Here is a 14133-nt window from a genome sequence, read left to right as displayed (position 1 = left end):
TTTGTTATTTTATTTTGTAATAAGACTATATCACTTTTTTCCATATGTTGTGTACAGGTTACATCAAAATATATCTGGAATATTGCAGGATGTATTGTTTTCACTTTAAAGTATTATACCACATAATTTATCCATTAGGTCTTCTAAATAGATATATTTATTGAACCTTGGAAAATTAAGTAGTACTCTTGAACAGCAGATGAATTTAACAGTAAATTTCTACATATAATAATGTAAATGAAGTACAATATGTTCTAGTTATTAAAGTAGACAAGTAATAGAATCAATATTCTATCTATTTTAAATGCAAACATTGGGTTGGAAAATATATCAATTGCTTGGATTTATTTTTGAACATACAAACTAATGACAAATTTAATAAACGGGAAATTAACACATTCAGTACATTAGTCGTATCAATAAATCATTAATTAAAATAAAACTGACTAATAATAATCAGAAGATCAAGTAATATGTTTTACAAATACTTGAAAACAGTAACAGCCAATATATACCCCAGATAAATCATAGTCATAGGTAAGAATCACAGATGTCTTTTAGTTCTTTCGGAACACTATAGTCCTCAACAAACTTACGAAATAGCCTGTGGCGTCATGCAGTTTTTTGCTAATTTTCTTGGCATTTTCCATGAACCGTTCCGCAATTTCACCTCTAAATAACTGAAGTATTTCCCATTGCCAATGCGATGGCAATGATTTTATATCAATTTCTGATGTGACATCCTTTATTTTGATACAAAAATGTTTCGCGTCACTAAATAAAGCCATACACAGCGTTACGCCAGCTTTATTATCTTGGTTAAATATAGACTTAAATTTTATCAAACAGACGAAATCATTAGTTATAACATCATTAGAATTCATCAAGATAAAATTGTGTATTTGTAGCAAATTTTTCAAGTATAAAAATGGCGAAGATGTTTTCTGGTTTGGTATTTCAACTGTGTGCATGGTCACATATTCTTTTCCTAGTAAATTTTCTTTAGTTTGTGGTTTATTGCATGACATTGGAACCTCTAAGGGCAATTGTTTATTGGACATTGCACAAGTAGCATTTATTGGTTCAGGCACATTCCAATTAGTAGCTTGTCTTGAACTTGAACTCATGCAAATATTATTACATGAATTCGCTGGCATTAACTGTGATACAGGTTTTACTTTTATCCGGGGCACAAATGGTTTTGCAGTACTAGGATTCATACTAGATTCTTCTGACCTTGTCTCTGTCACGCTTGGTATCTCTTCAGTGTTTAATTCGGCTAAAGAAACAGTACTTGTTATAACAGGCATGTGTGAAACTAGTTCATTGCTACTGTTTGGAAGAGGACCAGAAATAACTTTTACATTTTGATTTTCCTGCAGATTACTTTTCTTCGGAAGTTGTTTAGGATTGGCAACTGGATTAGGGTTTAGGAGTTTTTTCGAATTACAAGTGTTATCATTTGACATTTGAAGTGTTAGGATGGCTGGTGTTGCTGAACTAGATGGGGATATGTTACAAATAGAAAAATGTCTGTCAAATGTATGTACCTTTTCCAATAAGCTATTAAGAGAAACATTTTCTTTCACTTTTGTAACCGCACTTAGACTTTTCCATCCAAAATCTTCATTAATCTTTACATTTTCTTTCAATTTAGTTCTAATATGAACTAAATCTATTTTTTTATTGTTCCAATGAACAGCCAAAGGTTTATTCTCTAAATAACGTAATATTCCATTACAATTAAACCTTTTTTTGTTGATTACTTTCCTACCCATACTCAGTATTTTATGCTGTAGGAGGTTATCTTTATTAGAATTTACAGAAGAATGACTTCTGCAAATAAATTTTTGATAACAGGCTGTTATATTGTGGCTTATTATATTCACTTTAAAGTGCTCCTCTGCAGATGCAGTAGCAGTGTTGTTATTTGAGTTATTTTCATTCAGATGATCATCTGAATCTGAAGAATCTTCAATATCAACACATTCAACAACTTTTTGATTTAATTCTTCATTGTTTACATTTTGTTGTTGTTGCTCATTGACTTCTTCTTTATTGTTAGAGCCCTCTAAAATGACTGTCTCATTAGAGCTCTGAGATACCAATCGTAACCTCTTTCTTTTTTGTTTATTCACAACATCATCATCAGAATGGTCTGGTGAACTTCTTTTTTCAAGAACGGTATGAGATGAAGATTTAAGTTTATAGAGAATGGTGTATTCTGAACTATATTTTTGCAGAATATTCTCATGATCAATTGCTACTGTATTTTCCATTCCCGTTAAATTCAACTTTTTATCTATACGGGGGATCATTATTGAAAAGTTATTTATGATGTTTGAATATTTCTCCAATAGATCTTTATGAGTTTCCATATGCTTGAAATTTTTTTTCTCCTTATATGCATTGGAACAAAATCGACAAACAAAAAACTTATCATATTTTTTTCTCCATTTTCTTGAGCTCTTTATGGGTGCAACAGGCACTGACTTTTTGACAATTGAGTAGCTAGATGAGCAGGATTCCGCTTCTGAATCAAAATTCGTTTTAGTACCATGAGGGAAGATTTCCTTCCTCTTTAATGTTAACTTAAAGGATTTGGGAACAGAGGATGTATTTTTAGGGTCCAGTTGAGATTCAGTTTCTTCAGTAGATGTAACTATATTCTGTTGCTGCGAAACAGTAGAATTAATCTGAAATTTAGTGATATCAATTATAAGAGAATACAAGTTAGTACTATAGTATATAGCATCCATAACATATTCTATCAATGGTAACTCAGTTATTAGTGTAGATTACATCAAAGAAATTTATACATTTTTTTATTAGCACTTGTAAGTATATAGTAATGAGAAATTGGACATAATGGATGAGGAAAATAATCCAAAAAGTCATGGCCTATACCACAAATAATATATATATTGCTGAAAGTGCAATTTAAACAAAATAGTATTATCTTGGACACAATTTACATCCTGTACAACAAAAATAGTAAACATGTTGAAGAGATAACTTCATGTGGAAAGGTAAAGTGTTCTGTTATGTAATATTTGTAATAGACCAGTCTGTCTGGCACCATTACAAGTTACAGCAAGAGGTATGCTCCTGCCCGCTCACTCTAACCCCTAGCACTGTGGGTTAGAGTGAGAGGTATATTAAGTATAAGCTATCGCTTCTGTTGGGTGTTCCGAGGAGTACATGTTTCTTTTATACCTCATAGAATATGAAAAAGTTACTCACAGCACATCCCTTAATGTTGGCTTTGAGATTGTTTTGTTTCTCCTGGTACTTCTTCTTTATAGAATTAAACTGAGTCAAAATCAATTCACAACCTTTGCAAATCAGTTGAGGTAAACCATCAAAAGGATCAACCTGTAATGTTATTCACATTATTAATGAATACAAAAAAAAAACCAAACAAGCCTCCTTAAATAACTGTCTTTTAAACTTTCAATATAAGTAGGTAGTGTTTAAAATACAAGTAAACTCTAGAGATAAAATAAAAATAAGAAAATATGGAGCAAACTTAAAGGAAATGGAAACATATATTGCGGAGGGTATAGAAAATATTGCCACAGGATAATAAGTTACTTACATCAAAATCAAAACAAAATTTTATCTGTTGTTGTACACTGGGTACAATTTGATATTGGCCCATTTCTTCCAAACACAAGCGACAAGTAATAAAAAGTTTAGGATCTACTTCTAGTTTATCCATTGTAGAGTATACCTACATACCTGTAACAACAGAACAAATTTATTTTACTACTGTACCTATTATGAATGACACTACTTCAAAGCAAGAAATTGAATAATTTCATGAAAGTTTAGTTATAGTCAAAACTAGGTGTAATGATAATATTTTATTCGGTATTTTTAAGATTGTTTGTCAATTCGGTAGATATTTTAACATTTATATGAAAGAATAAATAAACAAAAAGCAAATAAACTGTTTAATATATCAACCTTCAAATTCAATTAAAAATTATACATTTTTGACGGTTAATGATAAATTGCATATAGGTTCGTTCATACATATTTCATGTGTAGTATTTAGGATTATCGATTAATTGTAAAAAAGGTTATAAAATATTTCAACTTACCGCTAAATGTTACTATTGAAAGAATAATTATAAGTATCAGAAAATAACAAAGTAGAACTTATTTTTTATGACACTTCGTAGACAATTATTGCCAAGGTATCGTTCCTTTCATCTCATAAAATTTCTCAGAAATAAGTACCTAATAAAAATACTTCTTAACAATTTTATAATAACCGCCATCTTTTAGATATTTCATAAACTACAAAATTAATCAGTAGTCATTTTGTATTTGATATAAATGCCCTCTAGTAAGCAATAGCGTTATAAATCAATCATTCTCATTTTGTAAGGAACGTGCCATACGTAGCGTTTAGCTTCTCTTCTTACAGTACGTAATGTAATATGTGCAATCAATTTGTGTTGTGAAATAGAGCATTTATTCGATGTACAACACTACATGCCATGCATAATACTTTAACTTTCTGCTCGCAGCTTCGCCTGCGTAGTCAAAGGATAAGAAAGTTTGGAAAATCCAAAAGTGCACGCCTCATAGCGGTTTTTAATTTTTACAAGAAAAAAATTAAAAAAAAAAAAAGACTTGAATTTTTCGCGCCATTGTCCATCCAGAAATGGAAAAATAAGGAACTACACGCAAAACGAGCCTTTTTCATAACGTAACAGAAAAAAATAGTTGATGAGATAGAAATATACATTCGATAAATGGATTTTTGTTTTGTCAATTAAAATTAAATTACATTGAATTGGACCGTGATCTTCGAAAGGAAATAAATTTAGATGATACCGAAGCGTTTAAAAAAAAATTCGATTAGTTGAGTTTTTCGCGAGCTATCGTGACCACGCCGGTTTACATACATACTTACAAACGGACAGGCTTAAAATAATTTTTTTAAACATTTTTTTACTTATTTACAAAGCAAAATAAGATTTAAAAATGTCATGAGTGTTGAAACTAGTGTTTTTCTTGACAATTATGTATAAATATTATTCTACAAGTGCGATAGAAAATATTTACAGATACTTTTAGTTCAAAAAATCCCTTGATTTTCGTTAAGCGAGAGTAGACCACTACCTCAACGCTCCGCTTATGAGGCGTGCAATAGACAGTCCCGAGGTTTATTCCGCATAGTCTGGTTCTCGTAAGATTTCTGGGATAAAAACTAATGCCTTTTCTCGGGTCTCAAAATTTCTTCATTTCATCCTAATTGGCGAGACGTGTGAGGAACGAGTTAAAGCTATATACGCCATGTTGTACGCTCCTGGATTGCCGATTTAACAAGGCATGAGATAAAGAAAGGATTGATGAGGGGTATAAAGGAAAGGACTCGGAAGAGAGGAATCCAGGAAAAGGATGCGGGCTTTCGGCTCCCCTACTCACCGAACGAAACATAACTACTATTTCACGCCCATATTTTGTGGGTAAGTCTGTGTTGTACCTTGTCCGGTGTGATCTGGCCCAATTGCCGAAGCATTTTTTTTTTAGTGGGTCGCCTGATGGTAAGCGCTACCACCGCCGCAAGAACATTTGGAGAGGCCTAAGGTCGATTTTTTTAACAAGAAGTGGTGGCTCAGTAGTCTCACACTTCTCACCTCGGAAGTTCGGATTCGAGATCGAGCGAGCGTGCAGGAAATAAATTGATTTTTCAATTTATCTGCGGATGTAAATAACATCACCACTGCTCGAAACGGTGAAGGAAAACATCGTGAGGAAACCGGCATGTCCAAAAATCAAAAGAGTTCGACAACATGTGACATCTGCCAACCCGCACTTGGCCAGCGTGGTGGATTATGGTCTAAACCCCTTATAGGAGGCCTGTGCCCCAGCAGTGGGTCATATATGGGCTGATGATGATGAAGGTCGATTGCAGACCTTACGCTTGTACATTTGGATCGTCGTTTCAGCCATGGGACGTCCACTGCTAGACAAAGGCCTCCCTCAAGGATTTCCACCTAGAGCGATCACTGGCGGCTTGCATCCAGCGGCTCCCCGCCACTCGGACCAGGTCGTCTGTCCATCTCGTGGGTGGACGTCCCATGCTTCGTCGGCCAGAACGTGGTCTCCATTCCAGAAATTCCATCGCTTCTACGGGCTATGTGGTCAGCCCATTCCTATTTCAACGTGTTAATCCGATTAGCTATGTCAGTGACTCTGGTTTTCCTACGGATTTTCTCATTTCTGATTCGATCTCGTAGGGAAACTCCAAGCATAGCCCTTTCCATAGCACGTTGAGCGACGCTGAGCTTGTGCACAAGGCCCAGGGTTAGAGACCACGTTTCTGTTCCATATGTAATCACTGGTAACACACATTGCTCGAAGATTTGGTCTTCAGGCACTGAGGGATTTTGGATGAAAAACGTTATTTAACTTCCCGAACGCTGCCCATCCGAGTCGGTTTCAACGATTGACCTCTTTCCCGAAATTGGACCTACCTAATTGAACGGTTTGTCCTAGGTAGACATATTCGTCAACAACTTCGAAAATAGAGTTTCCAGTTTCAGAGACTGGAGTGGGCACAACATAGTCATTCGACATAATTTTGTTCGTACAAATGGATTTCGGCTTCAAATGAAAATGAAGGATGAAGGAAGGATTGACGAGAGGGATAAAAGAAAAGGACTGGAAAGGGTAAGGAAAAAGATGTGGGCCTCCGGCTCCCCCACTCACCGAATGAAACACAGCAGTATGCTATTCCACGCCGGTTTTCTGTGTGGATGTCCCACATGATGAGTTACTTCCCTGGTTTGAGGTGGCCCAATTCGTGCCGAAGCGTGCTCGACTACCACATACAAAAGTAAAGGTTGTATATGCATATCGACAAACTAATGTAACATTAATTAAACTAGGAAAGATGAATAGCTGTGGAATAGAAGGGATCTAGAAAGTGTCGACAAAGAGGAGATCAAGAAGGGAATAAAGATAGGACTGGGAAGGGTAAGGAAAAAAGATATGGGCCACCGGCTCCCCACTCACCGAACGAAACTCAGCAGTATGCGATTTCACGCCCAATCTTCTGTGAAAATATCCCCGCTACTTCCCGTCCCGGGTACTTCCGAAGCGTGCTCGGCACGAATTGGGCCAGCAAGCACATAAAAAAATGCCTCAAGCCGGCCGGCAAGCACATACAAAATTGCCTCACAATTTGTTATGAGAATAAATTTTCCAAGGACTTCATGGCCTAGCATGGCAATGTGAATGCGTTCAGTGGGACGTATGTCAGATACTTTAACACATCCTTCCATAACTATAAACTTTGGTTATGGTTCGATATGTTTTGCATTTCAAGCACGTTATACGATTTACATCCTATACAACGCTCTTGAGACATCATAGTCGTATATCCTAGTTATTCCTAGCATCGTAATCAAAGCGAATACGGCTAATCTATATGCGAAAATGTGTCATACACATGGCATCAGCCTGTGAATGGAGGCATTTCTGCACCTATCTTAGTCTGGGGAAGATGTTTTTTAGCGTCAAGCTTCTGAGTTGACCCTTGAACTAATCGAATTCTTGACTCACTCTTCTTCAGTTAAGGAGCATTTGAATTAAGATTTCTTACGGCTGTCATTCACTTTTTCGTCATTAATAAAGGCCCTAATGCACATTGAAAGAGTTTATCCGGTGTTTTAATAATTGAAGTATTGAATAGCACAGTGAAGGCCAATGGCTAAGGGCGTGACATCATCGTTTAGAGAGCGCCCGTCCACGTTTCTTTAAATATTAAGCCCGAATCTTTAAATATTAATATCGAACGAATCGAATATCGAATTTGTTGACAGTACTGTTCCTGATGCACCGTAGGACAATATAATTATAAGATTAAGATTAAATTCAGGACTTTCAGTACAGAAATATAAATATCACATTTTCTGAGACCTCACCACATTCGTCATGCTGCAGAAACACAATTCATTAATATTGAAGACGCTTGTTCAGATCCGCTAAAGTTTTAACATTTATGCATTGTGAATTGTAAAAGTATTTTAATTAATAGGAAAGCAGTTCTTTTTAGTGCAGAACTTAAAATATATCTTTCTGCCATCTAGTAATAAGTAGGGAGAATATATAATGGTTTAATAATACTGCCATCTATATGAAATTCATCTAAATGTTAGATATGTGTATTTTATTAGGCTTAAGATATTGCTGCAACGAACCAATAGCATTAAGACACATGTTCTAATGCTATTGTTGTTTCTGAAAACAAATATTAGGATACTTGTTTTTTTGTTCAGTACAATGTTAAATACCTAAAATCAAATTTGCTTCAAAAGCTTCCTTAAAAATGTTACAAATAATTTTTTAAGTGACTGTATGCATTTTGTTGAATTGTAAATTAATAAACTTTTTGCTTAGTCTCTGATGTGTCTGTAACTTTGATATCACCATAGAGTACATTTACGATATCACAACAAGATTTCTACGCAGACGGTGGATGAAGGTGACCAGCATCTTCGTAAAACTTCGTACAATTACATATAAATAAAAAAATAATAAATAGTTTAATTATACTTTTGTGGTAGAACATGTCTACTGAACGTATATCGTTCAGTATTATCTAAAATTATTGTTAAAATGCCATCTAGCGTGATACAAAGCGATAATTTCATATACGAACGTCACACGTCTTATTATGACGTTCTTACAAATTTCGCTAAATAAAACGAATTAAGAGAGTCGGGTAATTTATACACTTATAACTCACGAACGGCTGAACGGATTTTAATGATTAATGGTCAATAACTGCTAAAATTTTAAAAACTTACGACAAAATTAAGAGCGGTACGTGCAGTTAGTATAAGAATTGAGTAATGATTATACAGTTAACATTTGAAATTTACTTGTTATTAAAATAATAAATGGCAAAACTCATCGTATTTTTAAAATATAACTAGCTTTTGCCCGCGGCTTCACACCCGTTAAATTCGAAGTAGTTCAATAGATACATATAAACCTTTCTCTTGAATCAATATATAATAATAAACGCCATTAAAATCCGTTGCAGTTTTAAAGATTTAAGCATACATAGGAACATAGGGATAGAGCAAGGGCCTTTGTTTTACACTATGTAGTGATAAATAATGGTCACAAGATGACTCGAAAGTACGTTTTATATTAAAATCGTCTGTCTTCTCACAATCTCCACCAACAAAAATTAGGAATTTGAGAGACAGTAAAATCGAAGATTATTCGACATTACATTTTACGTGAAACAAAGATTTACGTGGATATTTACGCAAATTGCGGAGAGTGCGAAGTTAATGGAACCCCATGAGGCATTTTCTATCCAACCGTGTTGTCAGTTGTCACAGAGTGGAAAAGGCTACCCGAGAGTGTAATAATGGCACACATGAATAGTTTTAAAAAGAAATTGGATGAACTGAATGTTTTCTTCAAATGATAAAATATATACACATCAGCACTTTAGCTGCTAGTGTGCTTAAATAATAATAATAATTTTTTTTTGAGCAATATGTGATTACAAAATACTACTTCATTCGTGTGCTATAGATAATTTTTAAATTCTGAATAAATAGTGGCATAAACATAAAACATACGGTCGATTTTGGGATAGACCGCATTGATTAAAAACAATAAAAGGAACCAAACTTACTTATAGTTATTTATTAATAACTAGCATTTGTCAGTGATTATTATTAAACAATAATATTCTACATCAGAATTCACGATTATTACATTAATAAAAAAACAAGCAACATCAATTTATTCCTAATTAAATACTATACTTATTCATATAACGTCAATGTCATAACATAATAAAAAGTACATAAACCAATTCAATTTCATACATTCATGAATTCATCCTAACTAAAGTAATTAGTTCATAACAATCAATTTATTTAAGCATCATCTGTATTACCACAAATTCATTACTCTGGGGATAATCAGAAACCTGTAATTATTCTTAAGTAGTATTTAATTTGCATGATTCCCACATGCGTATTTTTATCACAGCACTTATTGCAATATTGCAGTGTCAAAAGACGGAGTTATTTACATTAATATAAAAGGTCATTTAACAGTAAAAACCCCCAGAGAACATGTCTGAGACTCAAAATTAGAGTAACATAATCGTAACTATTCAAGTACTTAATAAAATAAGTATTGAAAATTGTAAATTTATCTACGGTGGCGGCGTTTCTTTTTGTTCGGCCTCCCGTTTGCCGCGGGTTGCGCCTGTCCAGCGGACGGCCCGCTGGACGAGGACGCCTGAGAGAAATTGGGAGGAGGCACGGGCGGTTCCTGAGTTATTGCTAAGCCGGTCATCACTTGTATGGGGTCATTATGCACAAGACCGTTTTGTCTCTGTGGTGGGTTTTGCTCGCGCGGCGCCGGGGCGGGTCGCTCGCCAGGGGTCTGCGGCGCGTTCAGAGCCGCGCGCAACCGTTGGCGCATGCGCCTGCGAGCGTTGCGTGATAGAGGTTGCGCGCCATTGACCGCATTGTTCTCTGCGACTGGCTGAGACTCGTTCTCCGATGACGTGGCCGTCCTATCGTTATTTGACTGAGTGGCGAGCATGGAACGGATCTCAGCTTCGGTACGTGCGATCGTATTGGCCTCTCGACCCATCGCGGCGAACACGCGAGACAGCCGCTCCACGTCGTTCTGAAAGTCTTGCAGGAAAGGCTCCATATTGCGCGCCACGGCAAAGCGAGTAGCGTTTTGCGTGTTTCCGCGGTTGGCGACTCTGAGCACGGCGCGCGGCTGGGTCTGGTTCGTCAATTGATCGACTGGCAGTCTACGCACCGATAATTTACCACTTATAGTCGCAGGTGCCAGTAAAGCCTCTGCATCCAAGCCCTTTACAGCTAAACAATGGCCTCGTTTTTTCAATGAACCCTCACATGATCTCACAGACCAAACCTGTAATAACATTAACCATCAATATAATATTTTTTTATATTTTACAAATACTAACCTGAAAATAAGTGTGATACTTACACAGTCAGAAAAAATTGCTTCACGGTCGTTACCAGATATGGTAACACTATAGTTAAAGGCATGTGCTACCCATGGAGAGGCAGCCATTGTCAACCAAGCGTACAGTGAGTTATCTGCTGAAATAAAATTGCTTTTGTGATCATCCTATTCTCCATCCTAAAAATGGAACTTAGAAATCCATATAAAAAATTAAACATCACTTGATTGGTGAGATTTTATTCAATATTCAAAATATTTCTATTTGGCAGATATACCAGCTAGTACAATAAAATAATAGTGTTGAAAAATTCAATTGTATGGTAATTTTATGGTAAATAAATATATGCTGCTTTTTGGTAAATGAAATGTTAAAAGATATTGTTAGAGTATACCTACCATCAATTTCAATAATTAAGAAAAATACACCCATATCAGCAACTCGAACTGCTGTTACCAGTCTACCAGGAACTGTAGGGAATTGCCATGCTTGTAAATATTCCCCATTTTCTGATTGACCCTAAAATAGACATTTAATTATTTTAAAATGTATAACATAAAAACATATTGTTAATAACAAAAAAAAAACTCAAGCTTACAAGTTACATAGATGTTCTGCCACTTTCTTGTAAATCAAAAAAAATATACTAGCAAATTGCCACTGCTAAGATTTTCATTATAATACATCTACTTTATTTTAATTTATTTAGGGATAGATTTTTTATATTAATAAAAACAGCAGCCGGAATTATTTGATAACATATTAAATTAGTGAATAAATGATTAAAATAGTGAAAATGTAATAAAGGCCCATAACAAAAAGAGCTCATAATTTTTAATCCAACTATGGTTAATAACAATAATTGTGTATTACTTAAATGTTAATTTCATTTTACTAAGCAATTAAAGTACATATTCATGTAAAGAACATCTTATAATTTAATTAAGTCAATAAAAAAAAGTTATGCAATAGAACACATCTTTCCTCAATTTATTAAGATTATATCTATAGACATAAACAAACTCAACTACAGTTTGGTATGTGTTGATGACTAAAATCACTTATGATATTTACCTCAATAAGATCAGGACGATGAAAATAGCGAAGATGATTTAAGAGCCTGGCAGCAGGTAAACGTTCTGCATTACCATTTTTACAGCAAAGACAACGAAACAAACCTTTACAGGCTTGTGGAGGTGCTGGTCTAGATTGCTGTAAAGAAAGTTATTTGTGAAAATATGCTAATCAATCAGTGAAAGATTTCTGGTATATACTATACACAATTATCATTATACTTACACTTGAAGTATTTGATTGACTATCCTCATCTTCGCCAACATCATCATCGAGTTCGGCAGTAATGGCTTCTTTGGCTAGGCTGCTACTATTTGAGGAGCCAGAACCTTTGGTGCTAGGTTTCTTAAAAAAAAACCATTAATTCAACGATTAAACATCATATATATAAATACAAGGATATGGTTTTTTTAATATATAAACCACTTACAATTGAGCGTAGTTTCTTGAAATTAGCAATCAGTTCCTCCATAGCATAGTTTCTCGTACCAAAGAAAAATGCTCGGCAAACAGGGCACACGTCCAGGCGCATCTTGCATCTACCACAGACATGGTGGCCCTCATTGCATTGAAATATTTGACCCGTAGGAATTTCATAACATACTGGGCATTGTAATAGGTCATCTAGGTTTAACAGTGTTTCAGCCTAAAAAATATTAAAAATTTTTTTAAGTAAAATGTGGATTTAACATAAAATAAATAAGTTGTAACTCATAACTGGGTCAGTGAAATCTGTTACAAAATATTAATAAATGATATGAAATAATATAAAAACTAACTAAGCAATGGACGAATTTAATAATTTTTTTTTTTAATGGCATTCTTTAAAAAATATATACAATAAATCAGCTGTTAGTTATTTATGATAATAAATAGAATGCCTAGTCTATAACCAAAATATCTAGGCACAAAATGCAAATTAAGTTGGAAATTATGTCCAAACGAAGATATACAATATTTTTTGTTTTTTTTTCGTTCTATGAACAAAGACATTTTGATCAAGGGCACAGTTAAACACTAGACAATTTTTCTTAGTAAGAGATACGATAATTTAACGAACAGTTAAGCAAGTTACAGTTCTGTTACGTGTATGCCTTGTAAATATCGTGATAAGATAAAAAAATGTTTTATTTACAAGTAAACGTGATCACCAAAGCAATTTAAATAATTAATTCATTAAACATCTACCCTACAAATTTAATTTTTTATGCGATTTTAGCTTTTTATATGACATTGATGATTTTATTCCGTATGCACATAATGCACTTATTGTATAGCGTGGTATTTATTGCATTTCTCAATGTAAAGGTACGTAGGTAACGTACAAAATAAATAACACTCATGCACGCACCTATGTAAAATATAATTTATATCGTTATTAAATTAAAAGTATAGCAGTCAATGATATAAAAATAAACAAGAATAATTTAAAAAAAGGACACGTTACTGATAAATACGTATAAAAATATCGACCAACGGACAAGGTTGAAACAATGGAACAATTTATTTAAAACGTAAATTAACTGCATTGTAGGAATACTTGCCTTTACTTCTACTTTTTCAGCCATGATGAAATTTAAAGAAAAGATAAGCCCAAATGAAATAAAATAGTAACAATAAAGTTAACAGATGCAAAGACAATACGAAACTGATAAAATAAAGTGAAGTCTGAAACACAGCTGTAGCTTTTTGCAAATGGCCGACAATTTCACTAGAGATGCTCTGTAGTCTGTTAAAATTTTGAACTACCCTTTTATCGGTTTTCAATTTTAAACTACCCTTTTATCGGTATATAATATGCATTATTTTAACAACGTGATTTAATTTAAGTTTATCATAGTAAGTTCTATTTATCATAAAAAAACGGGTTTTAAATTTCAATTGACTAATTTTTAAGGTATTGTGCTTTGTTTATACATATTTTTTCACAATGATTGCTTGGATGGTATAAAAATTTGATCATAAAGCGAAATTCCAACTCTTTACAACTCTTGACCTCTTCGTTATCCATGGTACCACCTCAGCAATCGGCTAAGCCTGCAGTAACAAACGCA

The 14133-nt window shown here is 34.2% G+C and overlaps 2 protein-coding genes across 3 annotated transcripts; both read right to left on the bottom strand.

The window, feature by feature from the left end:
- Positions 1-9: 9 nt before the first annotated feature.
- Positions 10-4242, bottom strand: LOC119830565. Its single transcript, XM_038353626.1, has 4 exons — positions 4107-4242; positions 3599-3741; positions 3244-3375; positions 10-2696 (listed from the first exon to the last, which is right to left on the bottom strand). The coding sequence occupies exons 2-4, from the start codon at positions 3719-3721 to the stop codon at positions 558-560; spliced, it is 2394 nt and encodes a 797-aa protein (XP_038209554.1). The 5' UTR covers positions 3722-3741; positions 4107-4242; the 3' UTR covers positions 10-557.
- Positions 4243-9724: 5482 nt separating this feature from the next.
- On the bottom strand, positions 9725-13777 carry LOC119830259. Of its 2 annotated transcripts, none has more exons than XM_038353213.1 (7): positions 13624-13777; positions 12510-12725; positions 12305-12424; positions 12080-12217; positions 11404-11524; positions 11029-11141; positions 9725-10950 (listed from the first exon to the last, which is right to left on the bottom strand). In XM_038353213.1, the coding sequence occupies exons 1-7, from the start codon at positions 13645-13647 to the stop codon at positions 10207-10209; spliced, it is 1476 nt and encodes a 491-aa protein (XP_038209141.1). In that variant the 5' UTR covers positions 13648-13777; the 3' UTR covers positions 9725-10206. The 2 variants fall into 2 exon arrangements, with proteins under 2 accessions (XP_038209141.1, XP_038209140.1); XM_038353212.1 differs by having other exon boundaries at positions 9726-10950; positions 11029-11144.
- Between the last annotated feature and the right edge of the window lie 356 nt (positions 13778-14133).

Source organism: Zerene cesonia, chromosome 11, assembly GCF_012273895.1.
Source record: "Zerene cesonia ecotype Mississippi chromosome 11, Zerene_cesonia_1.1, whole genome shotgun sequence".
In the NCBI taxonomy this organism is placed as follows: Eukaryota; Metazoa; Arthropoda; class Insecta; order Lepidoptera; family Pieridae; genus Zerene; species Zerene cesonia.
The sequence above is the reverse complement of the archived record's forward strand: the minus strand, read 5'-3'. Positions and strand labels throughout refer to the sequence as shown.